The 25,027-nt window shown below is 35.3% G+C and overlaps 1 protein-coding gene and 1 pseudogene across 8 annotated transcripts in view; both read right to left on the reverse strand.

The window, feature by feature from the left end:
* PXDNL (peroxidasin like) overlaps positions 1–25,027 on the reverse strand; it is a 432,031-nt gene that overhangs the window by 259,413 nt on the left and 147,591 nt on the right. For all 8 annotated transcript variants that reach the window (XR_005380944.1, XR_005380945.1, XM_038579277.1 and 5 more), the window contains exon 2: positions 23,563–23,634. Coding sequence is in view for 5 of the 8 variants with exons in the window: in XM_038579277.1 (XP_038435205.1) it covers positions 23,563–23,634 (72 nt within the window). In the remaining 3 variants the exon portion in view is untranslated. The remainder of the gene's footprint in view (positions 1–23,562; positions 23,635–25,027) is intronic.
* On the reverse strand, positions 16,151–17,357 carry LOC100685519 (annotated as a pseudogene).

The following is a 25,027-nucleotide window of genomic DNA, read 5'->3' on the forward strand; positions in this document are numbered from 1 at the left end:
CAGAAACAGATCTTTTCAGAAACCAAACCCTGCAAGGCAATGATCTTGGACTTCCAGCCTCCAGAACTGTGAGAAATTAAATATCTGCAGTGTAAGCCACCCTAGTCTATGGTATTTCCTTAGGGAAGCCCTAGCTGACTCATAGAAGTTATGACCCAGAGCCTATTTAGGAAAGTATGTCAAAAGAGAGGGACTGATCACCTGTGTCAAATACTACCAATAAATTAAGCAAGATGAACACTGAGAGATGACCTTTGGATTTGACATCTTAATTATGGTTACCTTGAAAAGGGCAATGTCATTGTTACAAATTGATTGCAGACAATATAAGAGAAAAAGGGTGGAAAGCACACAGATACAAGGAAAACTGACACTCCTAGGAGCCTTGCTTATAAAGGAAAGCAGAGAAATAGGGAGATAAGTTAGCTAGAGAAGGAGAGAGAAGTTGGTCAAAGGAAACTTATTTCTTAATATTTCAGAAATTACAGAATGTCTATTTTTATTGTATGAAAGATACAATAGAAAAGGACAAACTGATGTTTCAGGAGAGATAGGGAGCAATCACAAGCATGCTGCCACTGGCTAGGTAAGAAGGGACATGAACCAGAGCATGTACGGTCTTAGAAAAAAGCAAAGACCATTCGTTCGGTATAGCAGGAGGGCAGATACATTAAAACACAAATACATTGTAAAAATAATACGATTTTATGAGAAATTCATGTTCTTTGGTGTCTTTCATGTTTATAGAGCTTCCTTTTTGTAACTCTCAGTATGCATCTTCCCTAAGCAGGCTTTCTAAATTCAGAGCAACATAAATTAAGCAGAGACAACTGATAAGAAGACTCTAGGAAGACTACTGCTCAAGTAGTAACCATACCTCAGACCCAAGAAATCTCTAGTTTATGCCTAACTATCAAAGAAGGGCTTTTCATGGACTTTCTATAAGCCAAATTTTCCCGCCAACCACCCCATAAATCTCTATCTTCAGCCAGGACCAATAGATGGCAGAAGGTTGGGCAACAGATTAAAGTAAGGAAGGGAAGAAGACTGCTCAGGGAAGGCAAGGATAGAATCATGCTCCCTGAGAGTGTTCTGGGAGCCCTCAAGCCCAGTTAGGGAGGAACTCAACTGCTCCACTGAGTATTTTGCCAGTCTTTTGGAAAATAGAGAAAAATGTTACAGCTATCATTTTACAGATACAATAGTTAAAATTTCACCAAAATACATAGAGACTGTTGTATATGCGGGGCAGTATTATGAAGCAGCTATTAATTTGAAATCTGAAGCCAGAGTACCTGGCTCCAAGTACCGGTTCCACCTTGACCAAGTTGGCCAACTTATCTGTGATTCAGTTTCCTTGGCTGCAAAGTAAGAATCATGATAGCACTTCATAGAGTTTGCTAAATGAATAATTAGATGAAAAGCATTTAGAACAGTGTCTCCATAAATATTGGATATTGTCATTTTTTTATTATTGAATAGTAGATACTGCCAGACACAGAGAAAATACTCAACAATATTAGCTTCTTTCCTTCTATCTTTTAAACTATTTTTAATATGAATAGAAGAACTCTCAGAATATTTAATATTTGATTCTTAGATGATATCTTGGGATTCGTGTAATGTAGCCTTTTATAGTACTGATTTCCAAAGTTCCATAAAGTGAGCCTTTTTCATTCATCGTTCTTCCTTATGAGATTCAGAATCAGATTATCTCTAAATATATACTATTTTTAGAGTAGTACCATTATTATTACTGTCATTACTACTACAACTAGGACTACCACCAATAATGAATAATAATTATGAATATTTACTTTTCTGTATTAGGCTGAATAATGGCCACCCAAAGACATCAGGTCTAATGTCTGGAATCTATAAATGTTACCTGGTAAGAGAAAAAGGTCTTCAGGGATACCGTTAAATTAAGAATAGATTTTGGGAGATTATCCTGAACATTTGTGCTAATGGGAGAGGCAGAGAGAGAACACACACATGTACACATGCACACGCAGCAGGCAATCTGAACACAAATACTGAGGCAGAAAGTGGACTGATGTAACCACAAAGAATGCTGAGGAATGCTGGCAGGTACCAGAAGCTACTGGGAACAAGGAATGCTTCTCCCCCAGAACTTCCAGAAAGGCACTCTTACCTACACCTTCATTTCAGGCTTCTGACCTCTTGAACTGTCAGAGAATAAGTTTAAGAGACCAATATTGTGGCAATTTTTACAGCAGCTCCAGAAGACTAGTACATCTTCTTTAAATTTCACACATTATATTTTACACATATTATTTTGTTTAATAATTACATTAATTCCAAGAAATAAGATTATATTCTTTTACAGATACTAACATCACACAGATTGTAAAACTGAAGCTTGAACTCTTATCCAGGTAGATGATTTCAAAAACTATCATTAGGTTTATATTTATATTGTTATAATGATTTTGTGTGTTTTTTTTAAATTTTTGTATTTATTTATGATAGTCATACAGGGAGAGAGAGAGAGAGGCAGAGACACAGGCAGAGGGAGAAGCAGGCTCCATGCACAGGGAGCCCGGCGTGGGATTCGATCCCGTGTCTCCAGGATCGCGCCCTGGGCCAAAGGCAGGCGCCAAACCGCTGCACCACCCAGGGATCCCCGATTTTGTGTGTTTTACTAAAATATTTTACTATGCTTAAAAACTATGTAAAAACTAAAGTTTAAATAATATGTGGAAACATTACAAATGGATAAGGATTATAAATTTGGGTTAGTGTTCCTACACTTTCGTATGAACTTACATATATATATGTATATATACATACTTACATGTTTTCTTTTTTCTTCTACTCACTGGGGCACATTAGTGAAGAACAATTAATAGGGTGGAGGAGTGCCTGGGTGTCTAAGTCATTTAAGCATCTGACTCTTGAATTCAGCTCAGGTCATATTCTCAGGGTCCTGAGATTGAGCCCTGCCTGGGACTTTGAGTTCAGTGGGGAGTCTGCTTGAGATTCTCTCTCTTCCTCTTTCTCTGCCCTTCCCTGCCATATATACATACTCTCTGTCTCAAATAAAATAAATAAAATATTTTTAAAAATAAGGTGGAGAATGGAATAGAGAACAATTACAATAGCATCAACTACCTTATCTGCAATTGTGAAAAGATTTCTAAAGAAGAAATAACAGAAAATTCCCATGCTCAAAATAAGTCTTAAAGAGAAGAAAGATCACTTTGGCTGGTAATTGTGTATTCAATTACTCAGATAAGACACTAAAGAAAACATTAAAGCAGTTGAAGTACCAACACAGAACCCAGCATTGTTATAATTGCCATGCTCTCATCAATCTGGAAACAACTTTAGAAAAATTATCATTATTGATCTGTTTCATAAATGAAAAACATTCTTTGAAAGATGAAAACCTAGTTAACATCTAAATTCATTCTCTAGAAGTGTGGCATTAGATGCTACATCATTATATAGAGCAAAATAGTGACAAAGTCAAGATTAAGAGAGTGATACTAAAAATTTGATAATGTACAGGCACAGATAGAAAATAAAATAAGGAAGTCTTCATATAGGTATTGCAGTGAACTATTTACTAACTTGAAGTTTTCTCTGATCTGCCTGGATACTTTCCACTAGCCCTTTAGTTACCCACACACATATCTATCATGAAATGTAAAGAATGAAAAAAAATAGACATCAAGACCACTTAACTTTGCTATATTCTCCAGATGTGATTTTCATATGTAGGATAATGAGGATGAGAAACTCATTAGGAAAAGGTCAGCCACAGATAAAAGAGAGTATGTCCTCTCTGTTGCCTTACCGTGACCCTTCTTCCACTGCTGAGCCTATTGGTGCTGGAAATTGCACTACGAGAATCACAACCAGGATCCAAGTGGGTCAAGAGGCAGAATAATTGGTCGCATGTTGGTGAAGCTGAGTGCAATTTATGCTACAACACCAACTTTGAGCAGATAAATTTGTCTATTAACTACTAGTGATGAGATTAATTGTTGAGCAACAAAAGTAAGAAAAATGCATTTACTTTGTAATTCAGTAAGAGCAAAGACCTAATCATCTGACTCTTATCAGTAGTTGTGCCACAAATCAATCACTAGTTCTTTATATGCTGCTATCTTCTCAAAACAAGCCTTACAAAGAAATCTACAGCTAACATCACATGCTATCCCCTTGAGGTGTTATAAAGATTGGAAAGGAAACTAAAGGACATGACTGTGTACATATATGCTCCCAAGGATTTATAAGCAAACAATTAGAATTAATAAGGATTAATTTAATAAGGTCACTGGATGCAAAGCCAATATACCAATTGTATTTATATATATTAACAAGAAACAATTAGAAATTAAATTTTAAATGCCATTTAGTAGCTGGATGTGAGATATATAAGTGTATATAGGTACTTCTACACTGAAAAGCTCAAATGTTGCTATGAGATATGGTAGACACGTAACGAAATAAAGAGAAAATGTGTATCATGTATTGAATGACTCAATATTATACAGAAGTCAATATTTCCCAAATTGATCTCTAAATGTTTATAATCTGATAACTAACTAAATAAATGCATATAATCCCAATCATAGTACCAAAATGTCTTTTCTATGGAAGCTAAACAAACTTGTAGGATTTACGCTACCAAATTTCAAATATAATTTCCAATTATATTGTTGTAAGTATAAACAATTGGACCAAAGGCACAGAATATACAGTCCAGAACTATAAAGCCTGTACATATTTAGTCACTTAATTTATGTCAAAAGTGTCACTGTAACACAGCACTAAAGGGATGTTCTTTGTAATAAATGGTGAAGAAGCAATTGGATACCCAAACAGAAGACATTCTGGATTTCCTTACTAATTCCAGACATAAAAAATAGTTGGGGGTAGCTAACAAACCTATGAACTTCTTAAATAAAAATTATACCCTAAAGTAGCCAGAAATATCTTCAATGGCTCTAAAAAGCACTAACCATTAAGAATTGGTAAACTTCATTAAATTTAGATACATTTGTTTATCAAAAGCCATCATTAAGAAAGTGAGGAAATAAGCCACAGTCTGAGGGAAAATATACATATTACATACATCTGACAAAACAATCATCAAATTTTATAGAGAATTTCTTTAAGTGGCCAATAAGCATATAAAAATATTCTCAATATCACTAGTCATAAGGGAAGTACAAATTAAAATCACAATGAAAAAACACTTAGACTCAATGTGTAAAAATTTAAAAGATTGGCAGTATCAATTGTTGGTGTGATTGTGGAGTAACCTGATCTCTTACAGATCACTAATGGGAGCATAAGTTGGTTCAACCACTTTATTTATTTATTTATTTATTTATTTATTTATTCATTCATTCATTCATGATAGACATACAGAGAGAGAGACAGACACACAGGGAGAGGGAGAAGCAGGCTCCATGCAGGGAGCCCGACGCGGGACTCGATCCCCAGATTCCAGGATCGCGCCCTGGGCCAAAGGCAGGCATCAAACCGCTGAGCCACCCAGGGATCCCTGGTTCAATCACTTTAGAAAGCTATTCAGTAGTATCCACTAAAGCTAAACTTGGGTTTTTCCTATGTTTCAACAATTAAACTCTTATGTGTATGCCCAAGAACTATATAAATTGATTTTAAATTTAAATGAAAAACAAACATGGAATAATATAAAGAAAAGCTGGGAAAACTAAAAAAGAAGAGCAATAATAGGGGAAGAAAGAGAAACAGGGCAACCAAGTATTAGAACACACTAGCAAGCCTCTAGAGTAGCATGTGCTGGCATATGAATACACAAACTAAGGGAAAAGAACAGAAATACAGTGCCATGACCTAGGTTTCTAATGCCATTCTCAAAAAAGAAACACAGGAGAAATGACTGCTGGAGAAATGACTAGTTCTAGAAAGTAAAATAATGCTCAAAAAAAAAAAAAAAAACCAACCCACAAATCATAATGGGACTGTTGTCAAAAGGATGCAAGAATCAAATGAAAGAGTTCTCAGTGACCAAAGTTGGAACAAGTAGAGCGCTAACATATATATAAAGTAGTTTGGATTATAACCCAAGTTATAAAATAAATATCCATAACTTCATACTGATATAAACAAATAATTCAGAGAGGAGAGACAAATCTGTGCAGACTAATTCTGAATGAATTTTATAGATGCCCCACTCTAAAGAAAGAGGGGACTAACTCCCCACTCCTTAAGTGTAAGCTTCATATAATGAATTCCTTCCACAGAATACAACATGGAAAGGGAAGAATGGAAGGGTGACTTTAGAGTGAAGGAATCTGACAAACACCGGGTGATCAAGGTCAGATGATCAAGGTCAACACCAACAATCACAAATTACTTTTATAATTTGTATCCTTGAAAAGGTGTGATGATGATGGTGGCACTATGCTTCTGAGGCCCTCTTCCCCAAAATTCATAACCCCAGTCTAATTATGAGGGAAACACTAGACAAATTCCAATAGAAGGTAGTCCTACAAGATATTTGACCATGCTTCTCACAACCATCAAAGTCTTCAAATATCAGGAAATTCTAGAAAACGGTCACAGCCAAAATGAGTCTAAAGAAACACAACTCAATTCAATTGGTATCCTGGATGGGACCCAGAACAGTAGAAAGATCTTAGGTAAAAACTAAGCAAGTCTGAATAAAGTGTGGGCTGTAGCTAATAATAATGTATGTACAATTGTTCCATTTATTGTATCAAATGTACCATACTATCTGACATGCTAATCAAAGGAGAGGCTCTCTGCCAGAAGAGAAGAAGGACATATAGAAAATCTGTAATATTTGCTCAATTTTTCCATAAGCCTAAAACTATTCTAAAAATAAAGTCTATTAGTAAAAAAGATGAGAAATTTCAAAATTAACTCCAATGTCTATGGAAATTTAGTATATGTTCAAAGTGACTGAACTTTTTAAGTAAACTGTAGTATAACAAATGGTAGCCATTTGGAGAAGGATAAAATTGGATCCATACTTCAGAAGAAACACCAAAATAAGTTCTGAATGGACCAGGGATCTACATGTAAAAATTGAAACCAGATGATTACTGAAAGAAAACAAGGAAAATTATTTTATGAACTCAGTGTGAGGAAAGACTTTGGAATATGATTCAAAAGTTAAAAGCAACAAAAGAAAGGAAGGATATGTAAATTTACCTAAAATTTGACATAAAAACTTCTGTATTGCAAACAATGAAACATCTTAAGGTAAGGCAAAAGACAAATGAAAAACTGGGAGAATATATCTGTAGCATATATTACATATAAAAGATTACTCCCTCTAGACTATAAAGAGTTAAAAATGAAGACAGAGACTAAAATTCTGATGTAATAATGGGCAATGGACATGAACAAACAGTCCACAGAAAAAGATATTCAAGGGGCTTTTAAACATGTGAAGGATGTTTTAACTTCACTAATATCATGAGAATGAAAATTAAAACTACATGAGATATCATTTCTTACCTATCGGATCAGTGAAAAATCAAATTCAAAAGTCTGGTGGCTAGATGAGGAGATGAGACTATATCTAGATGAGACTATAGTGAAATAGACAATTTCATGCATTGCTAGTGACAGTGTAAATTGCTCTGCTATAAGAGGCATTAGGAGCATCTCACAAAATGATATATGCAAGTTTCACTCTGCCAATAGGAGATAATGTATGAGCAACTTCATTCATTGTTTTATTATTGCATAATATTTCACAGGAAAATGTTGGACTAAATATTGATACCCATTCATAGGAGACTGGCTGAATACACTACTGTAAACCCACACAATGTAGTGCGACAGTGCCATAGAAATACTCCCATGAGGACTTTTGTAAACTATTATGATTTCTAGAATATGTCATCAAATGACAAAAAGCAAGATATGTCACCTTTTCTGTAAGACAAAAAGTGAAATAAGATATATATATATAGATAGATATAGATATAGATAGATAGATAGATATAATTACTTTCTGTTGTATTATTCATATATTTACATATATATTTTCATTTTATTACAAAACAAACATGAGGAAGATAAAGCCGAAACTAATGGAAGTTTGTGTAGGGTGTGGGTGCTAAGAGGGTAGCAAAATAAGGATAGGAATGAGATTTAATATATCTTTTTTTAGACCTTTTAGACATATATTTATATATATCAAACAGGATTTTTTAAAAACCAAAAAATGAATATAAACAGAAAAAAATAAACCTGCCTATAGAGCAAACAGATAACATACTCAGGGGAAAGAAATAATTGATTTGAGTAACTTTTAAATACAGCATGCTGACTGTACTGTCTTAATGATACAAAAGACAAAAAAAGTTACAGAGTTATCACACACTTAACTTAGCAGCATGTTGGCTGTAATGTATTTGGTATAAATTTGGTATTTGGTATAAATAATTCTGAAACTTTTGAATGTTTTGTAGAATATAGCAAATGAGTAAATACATTCCTATTTTTGGAAACCAGTGGTCTCAAGATGGGAGAAGAATATATAAATGTGTAATGGGGGAGAATGAAGAAAAATCCTGTGATGTTGGATTTGACCTGAAGGTATCAGTGTAAACCCATGACTATATAAATATGTATGTAGCTATATAATTAATGGCCCATATTTTGTTTCTAAATATTATTTCCTGTCTAAAAGAAGCAGAATTCCCAGGCTATTTCTGGATCTGTGGCAGAAAAATTCAAAGTGAGCTTGGACCACTTTGGACCAGAAAGCAAAGAAATAGTCAAAGACTAATGAGAATGTGTCAGAAAAATGAAGGAGCTGCTCAAAGGGTTCCCACGATCAAATCTAAAACAATTTGAGCATCAAAAAAATGATGATTTTTAACACAGATTATAATACAGTGAATAGAAAAAAATACCTAGTGTACAATGATTTTAAAATTAATGAGGGAGGAAACTCTTCTTACAGAGGAATACCAACCAATAAATATAGAAGGATGATAGACATATAAAATTACTATTTTGCTATCCCCAATGTAATTATTGATTCAAGCAAGGTTACCAATGGATTCTAAACCAGTGAGTAAAAACTGGAAAACAGGGTATCTATGAGATCTCCAAGTATCACACACATGTTACTTATTACAAAGGGAAACTATCTTTACAATGGAAATATCACTCACATGGTCCAAATCACAAAGGGAAATGATCTTCACAATGGAAACATCTGGAGGACACACATTAACCAAGCAATCAAACTTAGCAGTACTACAGCTGATCATGAAGAAATAATAAGACAAATTCAGGTTATGGTCCCTCCTACCAAATAACAGACTTGGATTCTTAAAATATATCAATGCTTTGACAAACAAAAAAAATGGATGAATGTTCTGGATTAAAGGATACTACAGAGACATGATAACCTGACAGTGAATGGGTCCTGGGCTGAGAGGAAAAAATACCTATAAATGAAACTTGAGGGACACGTGGGAAAAATTGAATATGGACTCTATGTCAGATAATATTACTGAAGCAAAATTAAAAATCTTAGGAGTAGAGCAATTGCAGTTATGTAAGAAAATGTCTTGTTCTTAGAAGATGCATAAAAAATTATGGAAGGTGAAGTATCATATCTGCAAATTATTTTTGTTTTAGTTAATTAGAACAAATACATAAATACATGAATATCTATACTATATATATACATAAAGAGAGGGGAAATGCAAATGTAGCAAAATGTCAACAACTGGAAAATTTATGTAAAAGGTATACAGGTAATCATTGTATTCTTTTGAGTTTGGGGTAGGTTTGAAAATAATCAAATTAAAAAATTTAATAATCAAATTAAAAATAATCATATTAAAATATGTTAACAAAAACTTAAGTAACTCATGAAACTTAACAAAACTATTTGAAGGACTAGAAATAATATCCACTTCTGACATTCTACCCAAGGTTCTCTTCACCCTGGCATTTGAGGAGGGCGTTCTTCCAAAAGAATGCAGGCCAACCAGAGCGGATCAGCATTGGACTGAAACCTACATGTTTCCGTGGCGTTATTTAAATAACAGCATGCATTTATTTAATTTCTGTGGTAGAGTATAACCTTTGTTCTTGGTGTTTATTAATTATTGTTGGTCCTCTGGGTCTCAATTATCTTTCCTATAAGCATAATTGAGTAATCCACTTGAGTAATCCATTTGAGTTATCCATAATTGAATTTGAGCCTGCTTCCCAAATGTATTATTTTTATCAGTTTCATCCAGAAACTAGAAGGCTCAAACATGCTGGTGGGAGTCCTGCCAAACTGCTCTGGAGGGAGTGAAATCCAGGGTTTTTAGATAACAGATCCCTGGTGCTTACCCTCTAACTCTTAGGGTCCAACAATACATAATGTTTACAAATTTCTTTTTAAATAACCTCTTATCAAGCTCTATGTTTTTTTTTGAGTGGGGGGGGGGGGGAGTCAGCTCTTTTCCAGAAAACTCTTTTACAACTGCAGGAACAATGTGGTTGGACTTTGTTTTAAACATCAAGAAAACAGAGGAGCTCCCATTGCAGTTAGTGCAAAGGCAACTCAAGGAAATACAATCACCAGATGTTTGATTTCACTTTGTATAGCTATATTGGTATAAAAACCACATAGTCAAAATTGTTAATATTCTGTCATGAAAAGGTTATTAGCTTTATTTTTAAACCTTTTTTCCCTTATTTTTGTCCTTGTAATAAACTGGTAAAATTGAAAGTGTCTCTCAAAGTGTCTCTCAAAGACACTGTGGTCAGCTGTCTTGCAAGAGACCATTTATTTAGCAGCCTCCTGTAGAGATGACATTGGACTCTGGTGGTCTCATCCTTATGATTCTAGTTGTGTAATTCTTCTTTTTTTTAAATTAAGTTTTTAGTGTCAATTTAAGTATAGTTAACATACAGTGTTATATTAGTTTCAGGTGTACAATATATTAATTCAACAATCTTATAGATTAATACTCAGTGTTCATCATCGTAAGTGCACACTTAATCCCCTTCACCTATTTCATCCATCCTCTGATATGTTTTATTTTAAAAGAGTACCCTCAGTAAAAGTTATTTGTTTTCCACAAGAACATTTTTACTTGAAGCATACTTCAGAAAACAAGGTTCTAAAAGATTCTTTTTCCAAGAAAAATGAGAATACACATTTTCTTCAAGTCCACCCAGAAGAATACCCTTAATCACATAAAAGGAGACATAACAAATCTTACATATTCAAGAAGACTGAAATCATATTAAGTATATTTTCTAACTGCAATGGTACAAAACTAAAAATCAATAGTAAACAAAACTTGAAAATCTAAAATGTAAATATTAAATATTTAACATGTAAATATTAACACATGATTACACAAGCAATGGGACAAATAAGAAATCAAATGGCAAATCAAAATATGTCTAAAGACAAAAGAAAAAGAAAACACAATATTCTAAAACCTATGGGATGCAGCAAAATTAGATGTTAGAGTGAAAGTTATGCTATAAATGCTTGTATTAATAAAAAAAATTCAAATAAACAATGTTACACCACAAAGAACTAGAAAAAGAAGAAACTTAGCTGAAATTTAGTAGAGGAAAAAAATAACAAAGAAAAATCAGAAATGAATAAAATAAAGACCAGAATAAACAGTAATATAACATTTAAAGTAATGTTATAGTTCTCCCCCCCAAAAAATAAACAAAATTGTCAAAGCTTTAAATTAAGAAAAAAAAAAACTCAAAAAGCAAAATAAGAAATGGAAAAGAAAACAATACAACAAATAATCACAGAAATACATAGTGTGATAACAGATCACTATAAACAATTATATACTAACAATTCAGTTAACTTAGAAAAAACAGGTAATTCCTAAAAACACTAAGTTACCAATATTGATATGAACCTTGAATCCAAGAAATATGATATCTTCTTAGTCTAATAACAAGAATGAAAGTTGAATAGGAATAAAAAATAGGAATAAAAAATCTCCCAGCATAGAAAAACCCAAGACCACAGGATTTCACTGGTGAATTGTACCAAATATTTTTAAAAAATAATTAATGACACTGTCAAAATCTTAAAAATAATGGAATAGAGGGAACATATCATGAGGCCAGTACTACACTGATACCAAGTAGGATATAAACAATATTGGAACAGGGGCACCAGGGTGGATGCAATCAGTTAAGCATCAAACTCTTGGTTTCTGCTCAGGTCATGATTTCGGGGTCATGGGATTGAGCACCATATTGGGCTGTGCATCAATGTGGAGTCTGCTTGAGATTCTCACTCCCTCTCCTTCTACTCCCACTCATGCTCTCTTTCTGTCTCTAAAATAAACAAGTAAATCTTTAAAATATATACATATATACATATATGAATAAAAAAGTCTAGTTTGATAGAAGAATTGCTACTCTGACTTTCTTTTGACATTCATTCTTCACCCCCTCACTTTCAATCTGCAGGTGTCCTTAGGTCTAGAAAGAGTCCCTTGCAGGCAGCATATAGATGGGTCTTGGTTTTTTATCCATTCTGACACCCTGTTCTTTTGATTGGAGCATTTAGTCCATTTACATTTAAAGTAATATTTATTTTAAGATTTTATTTATTTATTTGAGAAAGAGAGCACCAACAGGGGGAGAGGGAAGAGAGAGAGGTAGAAGCAGATGCCCCACTGAACAGGGAGGACAATAGAGGGCTTAGTCTCAAGACCCTGAGGTCATGACCTGAGGCAAAGGCAGACACTTAAACAACTGAGCCACCCAGGAGCCCCTCAAAGTAATTATTTATAGATATGTATTTATTGCCATTGTAATTAATTACTATATTTGGTGGAGTTATTGAATTCCCTAAGTCTATTCCTGTGTTGCCTAATTCTTCTTTCTCTCTTTTGTTCACCTTCAGTGCTCTCCATCACCTGGCCTTCCAAGTCACTAACTCATTCCTCTGCTTCTCCCAGCCTGCTGCTCATTGTGTCATGCCTGCTTCCAATCTCACTTATTGATTGCATCCTTCATCTCTGATTGATTCTTTGTAAACTCTTTTGTCTCTATGGGTACGGGTCTCCAATGTCTTCTATTCTTTTCTCAAATCCAGTGAGTATCCCTATGATTGTTGCTTTCAGTTCCCCATTAGGCATGTTATTTCGCTTAAATCTCTGGCCTTGGCTTTATCTTGTTCTTTCATTTGGGATAAATTCCTCCATCTTGGCATTTTGTCTAGGTCTCTGCCTTCTTCTGTGTGCTAGAAAAGCCAGTTATGTCTCCTACTCCTGAAAATAATGGCCTTATGAAGAAAAGGTCATGTAGTGCTCATGGCCAGGGGCTTCAGGGAGTGTCTGTAGTGTGTGTCGCCTGCACCCTGCTATTGTGTTTTTGCTATGGGCAGTATTTGATCCCTGGCCTAAATGTGGCCAATTGTGACTAGGTGTGCTGTGGTGTGCTTGTGAAATGAGTCCTGACACCAGCTCCACCAGAACTGAGGCCCTGTAGAACTGTCTGGTCAGGAGATGTGGTATGGGCAGGGGCTTGTGCTGGTCTTCTGGGGGAGAGGCCCACCACACTGGGACTGAGGCACGTTTGACTGAGAAGGGCTGTCCTGCCAGAATACAGGGGGTGGGGCTTGATGTAAATAAGTTAGGCAGCCAACATGAGGCTGTGCACGCTTCTCACACATGGCTGTGTTTGTGCTGGAGTGTGGGAGGAAAATGGCACCAGCTGACTCCTTTGTTCTGGAGAGGTGTCTCCATGAATGCTGCCTCTCAGGGATGTGTTCCAAGAAGAGAGAGTGATCTCTCCTCTGTGTGCCCTAGGAGTTCCTCAGATCACTGTCTCCATGCTATCTGCTCCTTGGTTGTTTGCCTGCCTTCTCTCCAGGAGCAGGACAGTGCCCTCTGGGCTCTTTCCCACCCAACCCTGCTGACCTTTACAACTCCAGGCTTTAAGCCCTGCTGGCTGCAAGAATTCACAAAATTCAGCCCCTCTCGTTTTCCAAAGCAATGGTTCTCCTTGTGCCTTCCTTCTCTGTGCTCCTCTTTCTCTCGTCCTCTCCTTTGCAATCAGATCTAGTTGTGTAATTCTAACTGTGCTGGCTCACATGAATATAGTTTGTTCTATATTTAATTTTGCATAACTTTAAGTTTACTAGGACCTGACTGGCTAGTAGGTTTAAGCTGTTCATCTTTTTTTTTTTTTCAATAGTTTCTACCTCTCTTTAACATTATTAATTAGGGGCACCTGGGTGGCTCAGGGGTTGAGTGTCTGCCTTTTGCTCAGGTCGTGATCCCAGGGTGCCTAGGATCAAGTCCTGTATCGGGCTTCCTGCATGGAGCCTGCTTCTCCCTCTGCCTGTATCTCTGTCTGTCTCTCTGTGTCTCTCATGAGTAAATAAATAAAAATCTTAAAAATATATATATATTAATTACTATATATTCATTATACACAATTTGGAAAATACAGAAAAGTAAAAAGGAGAGAAGAAATTGGGTATAATATTCCCACTAAAATACTGTTTACTGGGGCAACTGGGTGGCTCAGTTGATTAAGCAGCTGTTTTCAGCTCAGGTCATGATCCCAGGAGATCTCTCTGGTCATGATCCCTCAAGACCCAGCCCTGAGTTGAACTCCCTGCTCAGTTGGGAACCTGCTTCTCCCTCTCTCCCACTGCTCCTGCTCTCTCTCACTATCACTTTCTCTCAAATAAATAAATAAAATCTTTTAAAAAAATACTGTTTACTTATGGCTATCAATTTATGGTGAATATTTTAATGACCTCTTAAGTTTACCACTTGATATTTTTGTATAAAAAAATGAAAATACTCATGTAACTACCACACAAACCAAGAAACCGAACATTTGCAACATCATTGAAACCTCCTTCATGCCTTCTTCCAGCTAGTAAACCTCAGCTTCTATCAACATCAAAAAACTTGCATGTTGTTTGAGCTGGTTTTGAAATTTTCATAAATGGAATCATAACATGTCTGGCATAATTCTCCCAACATTTACTGCAATTTATTTATGGATAATTTGGCTTTTCTCAAGCTTTCAGTATTTTACAAATAATGTTTCTGTCAAATTCTTTTAATTTATTTAAATTCAATTAATTGACAAATAGTTTATTATTAGCTTCAGAAGTAGAGTTCAGTGATTCAACAGTCTTTATAACACCCAGTGCTTATTATACATCGTGTGCCCTCCTTAATATCCATCACTCAGTTACCCCATTCCCTGACCCCTCTTCCCTCCAGCAATCCTCAGTTTGTTTGCTATGATTAAGAGTCTCTTATTATTTATCTCCCTCTCTGATTTTGTCTTGTTTTTCCTTCCCTTCCCCTATGATCCTGTTTTGTTTCTTAAATTCACATATGAGTGAGATCATATAATTGTCTTTCTCTGATTGACTTATTTCACTTTGCATAGTACCCTCTGTTCCATCCACGTTGTTGCAAATTTCTACCAAGTTTTTATACATAACTTTTGAAATACATATGTATTTCCTTTTGTGGATTATGTTTAGATGTGCAATTTCTGAGTCACCAGATCTACATGTATTTAGTTTCAGTGGATACTACCAACAGTGTTCTAAAATAACTGAACCAATTTACACTCCAGCAGTTTATAAGAGTTCTATTAGCTCCATTATAGGTGAATAGATTAGGGTTCTTTTTTGTTGTAATGAAGGTGTGAGGTATCCTATAGTTATGTTGCATTTCTCTGAAGCAAAGGGATGTGGAATACATTTTCATGTGTGTTTATTGGACATTTGCATGTTATAATTTGTCAAATGGCTGTTCCAAGATGTTATACATTTTTTAGTTGGGGTATTTGTCTTTTACTTACTGATTTGTAAGAGTTCCTGATATAAATCCTTTATTGGATATACATAACTGCAAATATCCCAGACTATAGCTTCTCTTTTTATTCATGAAGGTGTCTCTGGTTAGCTGAAATTCTTAATTTTAATGAAATCCAATTTATCAAGAATTTTCTTTACTGTTACTGCTTTTGTGACCTCTGAGAATCGTCTGTCTGTCCTAAGCGTATGAAGATTTTTTTTCATTTTTTCTTTTTTTTTAAACTCAAAAAACATTTTTTTTTTCATTTAAAAAAAGTATTTAGAACACATAAAACAAGGCAACAGTTATTCTTTCTTCTCATCTTCTGGTGTGGGTCTGTCGGTGGCTCCTCCACTGTTGCACTGTTGCTCTCTGAGCCAGTGTTGCTATCACTGGTCCCTTCCTCGGCCATACTGTCCACCCCCTCCTGCCCGCTCTCCTTGTCCTCAAGAGTAGACGTGCCTTCTTCACCGTTCTGTTGGCTTTCTGTTGCTTCTTCAAGGTGTGTCTCCTCTGTCTCCATGGGGATGCTTTCGTCGTCCTTCTTCCCCTGGCTCTTCCTCGGGAACCGTGCTGCTCTGACTACGTTCAGCTTGCTCTGCTGCTTCTCTCTCCCTCTCCTCTTGCCTTTTGCGGGCCTGCTCTTCGGCCTGTGCAATTTCAGCGGCAACCTTTTCCGTATCCACTTCTACTTTCAAACCCCACAACCTTTTAAGTTCATTGTTAAATGAATCTGTGCTTTCTAGGAACTTCCTCTTCTTTTCCTGGTGTCGCTCCTCTATCTGAAGAAGCTCAGCTTCTAGTTTTCGCTGATGAACCATTAAGGACTGGACCTGTCGTTTGAGAACCTGCATTCTAGCTGTTGTGACAACTGACCGAACGTCTGGCACCACACTCTCACTAAGGGTTTCACTGATGAGGCAGTGGTTTCTCTGGAAATGGGCAGTGGCTGTAGGCTTCATTGAAAAGCCATCATCATAATCATCTGGATCTTCAGCAGGCTGAATGCTCAGGTAAGGTTCTCCTTTCTCCATGCGAAACTGTCTCTGTCGACTTTCTTCCTCTAAAGCAGCTTTTGCACGACTTTTCGAATTTATGTAAGCAAGGGATGCGAGGGAATTATGCTAGGCCTTCATAGATTCCTTGTACTCTATCTTTTCTGCTTCGTATTCGTTTAAATATTCTTGTTTTTCTTCATCAGTGAGATCTCGCCACATGCCACCAATAATCTTGCCAATCTCCCACAACTTTAGGTCAGGGTTGGAAGCTTTTATTGGGTCCCAGACCTTTCTGCTGTACCTCATGTAGGGCATCAGAGGCTTATCAGTGGCTTTGGGGGTTTTGGAATCGTAATACCAGAGGATGCCGTGCCCCGGCTGTTGGTGCCCGGGTTCCCTCCCAGCCTGTAGGCGAGATGACTGTATGGATTGTATCCCACAAACCCTGGTGTGCTGGGCATTTGTGTGCAGGAGCTGGGGTGGGAGGTGGGGCATAAGATGGCCTTTTTGACATTTTGGAAGATTAAGTTCTCAGTTCCTTAAGAATGAATCTGAGACACCGTGGGCAGAAAAAGCGCCCGCAGCTCCAGCCTCGTTTCTCTTTGTCCCCCAAGATGTTTTTTCTATATTACCTTCTAGAATCCTTATTATTTTTCCCTTTTACATAAGCTATGATCCATCTAGAACTGATTATTTTATGTGGAGCAAAGTAATGAAATAGTGCCAAAATCTATCTTTTTCATCATGGATATTCAAATAACTCTGCACCATTTATTAGAAAATTGTCATTTTCTCACTGCAATGCAGTACACATTAGTGACATTTCAGGTGACCATTTACATGTGGGTCTGTTTCTGGACTCTTCTTCTGTTTCATTTGTTTCTTTATCATTGAACCAATCCCCACACCTGTAATTTATTTATAATAAATATTGATATTTAGTAAAAATCTTTCTACTACATTTTTCTTTAATACTTGACTAGCTATGTGTGGTCTTTTGTAGATTCAGCTCATAAACTTTCTCAAAACAGCCTGCTGAAATCTGATTGGGGTTGCATTGGATCTATAAATCAAATTGAAAAGAAGTGATAATGTAACCCTATCAAGTCTTCCAATTCATAATCATGATATATGTATTCATTTATATCAAATTTCTCTAATTTCTTCCAGTAATCTGTCATAGTTTTCTCATAGAATTATGGCCTTTGTTGCATTTATTTCTACTTATCAACATTTTTAATGTTATTGCAAATTATATCACAAAAGTTTTCATTTTTTAAATGGTTTTTACTAGAATGCAGAAATACACTTGATTTTCTGTATTGACAAGTTGAGTTATCAATTTTAGTAGCCAGCTTGAATATTCCTTTGTATTTCATATATACATAAACATGACATAGGTAAATATTACTATTTTAATTATTTTTTCCAATCCTTATCATTTTTTATTCTTAACTTGATTTATGGAAAAAAATAAGGCTTCCAATACAATGTTGAATGTAAATATTAGGAATGAGTATTCATCTCTCATTCCTCATTTTAGGAGGAAAGTGTTTATTTAATTGTTAAGTAGAATGTTTATTACTGATTTTTAGTGGATCTACTCTATCAAATAAAGGAGTTTCCCTTCTATTCATAGCTTGCTATGAGATATTTTTTAAATTTCAGTAAGTTGAATTTATAAAGTGTTTTCTGCTTTTGTTGAAATACGATTTTTTCACTTTTTTATAATAATGTTGATTTTTGTGTGTAAAACAAAGCTTGAATTTCTAGAATAAATCCAACTTGGTCATGATCTTTTTCATATATTACTAGAATCATTGTGCTAATATTGTATGTAGTATCCTCATGTCTATATTCTTGAGAGTAATTTACTTAAAATTTTCTTTTCTGCATTTTGCTATCAAGATGCTGGCTTCATAAAATAAATTGAAAAGTACTTTTTGTTCTGGCAAAGTCAGAATTATTTTAATTTTTTAGAAAATATTTTAAATAATTTTCTGGTAAAGCTATTTGAGCCTGCAGTTTTCTTTTGGGGAAACAATTTTAATTAGTTTTGTCTCTTTGTCTGGAATTCAATACCTTTAAGAGAATTCTTCCCTGTATCAGTTTAGTGTTTTATGCAGAATTTATCCCATTAAGTCAAAAATTTCAAATATAATGGCATGAAGTCACTCATAATAATCTCTCTTTGTGTGTCTAAATGACTGTAGGATGTGAAGTCATGACCTCTTTTCCATTCCTGATACTGTTCACTGTCTTCAAATGTCTGTTTGTTTTACCTTAATTGTCAAAGGCTGATTTCCCTGTGAATAGAATTCAGGTCTTTCCATTATTTTATTTTATTTATTTATTTTTAGCCAAATGCTTTTCCATTGTTTCACCATTTCCATGGTTATTTCTTGAAAGATAGTGTATGTTTACCTAAAAATATTTTTTAAATGAGCCCTTTGTCTTTGGTTTTCAGTGAGTATAATAATGTGGCTGAGTATAACTCTCTGTATATTTAGCCTACATAGTTTCATAAGGTTTCTTGAGTCTGTAACTTGATATCTTTTGTTTTGGAGGAATATTGGTTTTAAAATTTCTTCAAATATTGCCCCTGTACTATTTTCCCTATCACCTTCCAAGTAGATATTTTTGTCATGTCCCTACTTTTTACTGTCTTTTCTGTGTTTTCCATCTTTTTTCCCAGTGGGCTTCCATTTGGTTAATTTTTAATGACCTATCTTTTAGAACTCTGATTCTCCCTTCTGTCACTAATCTATGATTGAACCAATCCACTCAATTCTTAAATGCCATGAGCTTTTTAGTTCTAAGAAAAACAGTAATTTCCTTTTATCTGGTGAAAATTTCTATCATTTCAGATATTTCCTTAAATACATTAATTCTAGTTATTTTAAAGTCTGTGTTTTACAACTTCAAAATCTTAAACAAACATAGCTTTTTCAGTTATCTTTTATTCTCTCGGTTTTCCTGGCATGTTTGGACATCTTTCATTGGATGCTAGACATTACAAGTGAAAAGCTGTAGAGGGTTTGGATCATTTTATATTTTTTCAGAGAAGGTTGGATTTTTTTTTTAGGAGGCAGACAGAATATGGAAGATCACCTTCACCCAGTCTAGATGGACCACTGCTTCTAGGGCATAGCTCTTTAGGAGTACAGAATTCAAACCAGGGCATTGGGGCACCTGGGTGACTCAGTCAACTAAACACCCAACTCTTGGTTTTCGCTTAGGTCATGATCTCAGGATCATGAGATCGAGCCTGTATTGCCATCTGTTTGTCCCTCTCCCTCTACTCTCCTTCTAAATAAGTAAATAAATAAATAAATAAATAAATAAATATTTTTTAAAAATAATAAAACCACGAGTATTTATCAGGGGCTTTTTTCTGCAATGGACCCGGAAACCCTTATTTTTGTTTCTCTGGTACCTTGAAATGCCTAAAATCTCTGTCTGGCTTTTTAAGTCTTAATAGCTGCTTTATCCTTGGCTTACTGGTAGTCTCTCCCTATGTGTTTCAGTTCAAGTTAGCAAATGCCTCTATTGAAATGGATGGCAAAATCTTCACCTCATTATTCTGCAGCTGCCTTCTCTCAGGTGTCCTGACCTTCTAGTGTTGGTTGTAGTCATGACCTTAAATTCCAATATTTGTCTTCCCAGTCCAGTGAAACTGCCATGAAATACAGGACATTGCTTTCTCTTAATCCTCCATGGTCTGCACTTGAATTGGCAAAAGCCCAGAGAAGGAACTTTCCCAGAAGGTTTGAGTCAGCTTAGTGAGCTTCCTTTCTTTCCCAGATTTTAGTTTCTCAAGTCCTGGCTGCCTTCATTGCCATCCTAACTTTCAAAAAGTTGCTTTCTGTATTTTATTCAGATCTTTGAGATTTTTTCCACCTGGATGGTTTGTATGATACTGGCTAGATCGGCATAAACCACGTGTAGTTATTTTTTCTCCTTAAAAGTAAGTCACAAAGTAAATAAGTTACAAATTGATCCAACCAGTCTTATTACTAATAATGGGTGGAAAGCCAAAATCTAATCTACATGTTTCTATTATCCCAGAAATTAATGCCTGTTTTAAAATTTCTGCATACCCCCAGCTAGAAAACTATGCTAATATTTACTGCAGGAAGCTTTGTTCCCTTGCTACATCACAGAATAACCTTACAGACAAATCAAATATCCTAACTAAAGCTTTGGCTATTTACAGAGTAACACCTTTGGCAAATCATTAAACATCAATCCTTCAAAGTCTTGAGAGAAAAGAAAACAGTATGCCAAATCTTTAAATAAAAACAAATAAATGAAATAGTGACTGGTGATTCATTAACATGATAAAAAGCTCTCATAAAATGAGGCATAGTGAAGATTTCTCATCACATTAAATAAAACATAATATCTTACCTCATAATTATATTTTATTTGAGAAATATTTTAAAAATTCAGATTTCCTTATAAAATTTGGTAATTTGAGAGTTTAAAAAACAAGAACAACAACAACATATGACAAGCAACTCAGTAATTATACTGGCTAAAAGATTTACTTTTTTCTAACTTTCATCAACATACTTTATAACTATGTTGTCCTCAAAACTCATTGAGTTTCCACACTGCTATAGCACAAGTTCCCTCCAATCCCAGTAGGCTTTCAGTGTCCCACTTCTGACCTCACTTCTTTCCCTCTTCCACAATTTACTACTTGAGTGATCCATCATCTGTTATTCCACAGATCTAGCCTTCCTGAAAGCCATCATGAGAAATCTTATGAATCGGCAGTTAACAGATCAAAGTGTGTGTGAATCCTGACTCTGCCCCTTTCTAGATGTATGAATGTGGGTAAATTACATTATAGTTTGAGTCTCAAGTTTCCTAATCGGTATAATAGAAATAATAACATCTATCACACACAGTGAGGCAGCAAGAAATGGAGATAATGTACATAAAGCAGCCAGTATACAATGAGGCTTGTAATTAACACCACAAATGATAATTATTTCATTTCGTTTTTTTAACAAAAATATTTAGAAACAAATTAATAATAAGTATTGTTTCTACCAACTGAAGAGGCAGACTGTTCATTAATAATTACAGTATTGTGTGCTGTAACTCCAAAATGTGGCCAAACTACAATAAAATTATCACTTTCCTACATTCCTCAAAAAAATAATAAAATGGCAACTATATTGAAAGAAAAGATTAGATAAAACATGATAACATTAACAATTTGATAAATTAAGATGTTTGCTTTTCCATCACCTAAGTATTTCACTAGATAGTGGCAGAAGGCTTAATGATGGTGTTCACCAAGTGTCAGACCCCATAGAGATACTTGTTAAAATGCTAATTTTGGGGTCCCTTCTAAGAAGTGTGTCCACAAGTTCTCCAGTAAACATTTTACCTATTAGGTTTGAGAACAACTTCTTTATTGTTAAATTACAAATAAACCTTGCAGCTCTTACTTCCTTATGCTCTTATATCACCCCAACCAGAGATACTGAGATAACATATTCAGGCAAAGTTATTGGGAAGAAACCAGGTAGGAAAAGTACAAGCATAAAGTCATAATCTCAACCCTAAAGTTGGCTATAATATGGTGATAAATTCAGCTAGGATGAAAATGTTAACTCATTTATGAAAATATTATATCAAGAAAACTAACCCATGTAGTTCAAAAAGCACTGAATATTCTTAACTTCTAGAAATTTCAACCTATGGATTAATCTAAATGCAGAATAAATAATTTTAAATATTGAGCACTGTTCATACATCTAAGCTCCCTGTCATCATCTCTCATAGCATTCCAGTTTCCTCCATTATAGCAGTTAGTTGTCATATATTTTTAAAGATTTTATTTATTTATTCATGAGAGGCACAAAGAGGGGCAGAGATATAGGCAGAGGGAGAATTACGCTTCCTGCAGGAAGCCTGATGTGGGACTCGATTCCAGGAACCTGGGATCACGACCTGAGTCAAAGGCAGACACACAATAAATAAATAAATAAATAAATAAATAAATAAATAAATAAAGTGAGTGTTCTACACATTGAAAATTTTTATCATACCTTAGCCATAAAGTTGTAACTTTTCCTCTAAATACATGATTTTAAGGATATTTGTGGTATTCAGAATAAGAATATCCAATGGCATGCTGTTCGCCAGCATGGACTTTGTAGTCACAGATCATGAGTTTTAATTCCATGTCTATTGTTTTGGCTAGGGGACCCATAAGCAAATTATTTAACTATTCTTTCTCTTCATCCATGAATCTTTTCTAAACAAACATAACATAAAGACAATTAGATAAGTAGGAATATCTCCCAGATTCAGAAGGTAGCAAAAATATAGGCAGTGAGGCACTGGAAAGAAGCAGAGAATTTTTAGTTACAAGAATTAGCAAGGTTTCACTCCTATACTAGCTGTTCTTTTACTCTCCAAATAACCTTTTTTTTTTAAAGATTTTATGTATTTATTTATTCATGAGAGAGAGAGAGAGAGAGAGGCAGAGACACAGGCAGAGAAAGAAGCAGGCTACATGCAGGGAGCCTGACGTGGGCCTCGATCCTGGGTCTCCAGGATCAGGCCCTGGCCTGGGCCAAAGGCGGCGCTAAACCGCTGAGCCACCCAGGCTGCCCTCCAAATGACTTTTCATGGCAAACTGCAATCCAACTAGCTTGTAATTTTAGAAACTTCACAGATAAGCAATAAGTACTCACAGAGTGTTCAAAGTCTTGAGTTTCTTGAAGGCACTCTCAGGAATTTCTCGTATTCTGTTAAACCTCAAGTCTCTGTGAACATAAAAAGGAGGAGAAATGTTATAGTATGTGGATTTCATTGGTGTTATTATTTCTAGAAGCTTGAAAACTAATTCTCCTTTTATAATCAAATTATAATACTAAAGGACTAAACCTAAGACAGAACTAGGTATATTTTGCACTAATCATTAGGTAGGTACATTGTTTACCACAGATTATGTGTATCAGGTGTTATATGCTAGGCCAAAGATGCCAGACAAGTGCAACTAGTTACAGAGCTCTTCAAGTATTTAAAAGCAGTTGTACCATTTTCTTTAGGTCATATTTGTATGACACCAAAACAAATTCTATATATGGCAACATGGTAATTGAGCATAAATAGTTTGGACAATATTGATAGATCAGATGTCACTTATCAACATAACACCATCACTTGGATTTAGGCAAAGTTATTATTAGTTAATTTTTCTTATAGTCCAGAAATACAACAGCCTTAGAAGGAAGTATTAAAACAAATCAACAAAGCGATGAGTTTAAGAGAGACAACTAACATTCTCTTTCATCAATTAATACATTTATCATTTTATTCAGTGTATAAATTATTGAGTGCCAACTACATGCCACATATTGTGTTAGGTAACAGGGACACAAAGATGAGCACTATATGGTCTCTACCACTGAGCAGGCACAGTTGAATTGAGGATTACAAACAAATTTATAGTAATTATAGCACTAGTATATAAAGTATTAGTAGTACAAAAGAGCAGCAAACAAAATACTATGCACAGATAGTCAACTTAGGTATTGGTCTGAGAGAAGAACCCTCTATCAGTAAGAGAAGAACCCACTTCACTCCCTGTGATTTTGATGGGAATGTCAATCATGTGCCCTTCAAGAAGGTGACTAAGGCCAGACAACGGTCTCCTTGGACACACTGTTTCTTTTCTTTTCTTTTTTTTTTTTTTATTTGTTTGTTCATGAGAGACACAGAGAGAAAGAGAGGCAGAGAGAGAAGCAGGCTTCATGCCGGGAGCCCAACGTGGGACTCAATCCCGGGACTCCAGGGTCATGCCCTGGGCAGAAGGCAGGCGCTAAACCGCTGAGCCACCCAGGGATCCCCCGGACACACGGTTTCTTTTGTGAGGAGCATATGACTCAAGCAAAGCAAATTGGGAGTATTCATGAGTGTTGAATAGCTGAATAAAATAAAGTTACGTTCTTTGTCTGGGATCAGAGATTATGAAAAGTGAGCATCTAGGGCTATTAGTGTCCAGGCTGGAGAATAAAACCAGAGACAAATAGGGCCAAAGTATGGGAGAAGAAAACAAAGCTCTGCCTCCAGCTATGCCTGGACCAAATTTACCTCCTGACTTTTTAGTTATCTAGGCAATAAAGTGTCATTCTGATAAGTTTATTTGACCTGAGT

Source organism: Canis lupus, chromosome 29 (assembly GCF_011100685.1).
Source record: "Canis lupus familiaris isolate Mischka breed German Shepherd chromosome 29, alternate assembly UU_Cfam_GSD_1.0, whole genome shotgun sequence".
NCBI classification, from domain to species: Eukaryota; Metazoa; Chordata; class Mammalia; order Carnivora; family Canidae; genus Canis; species Canis lupus.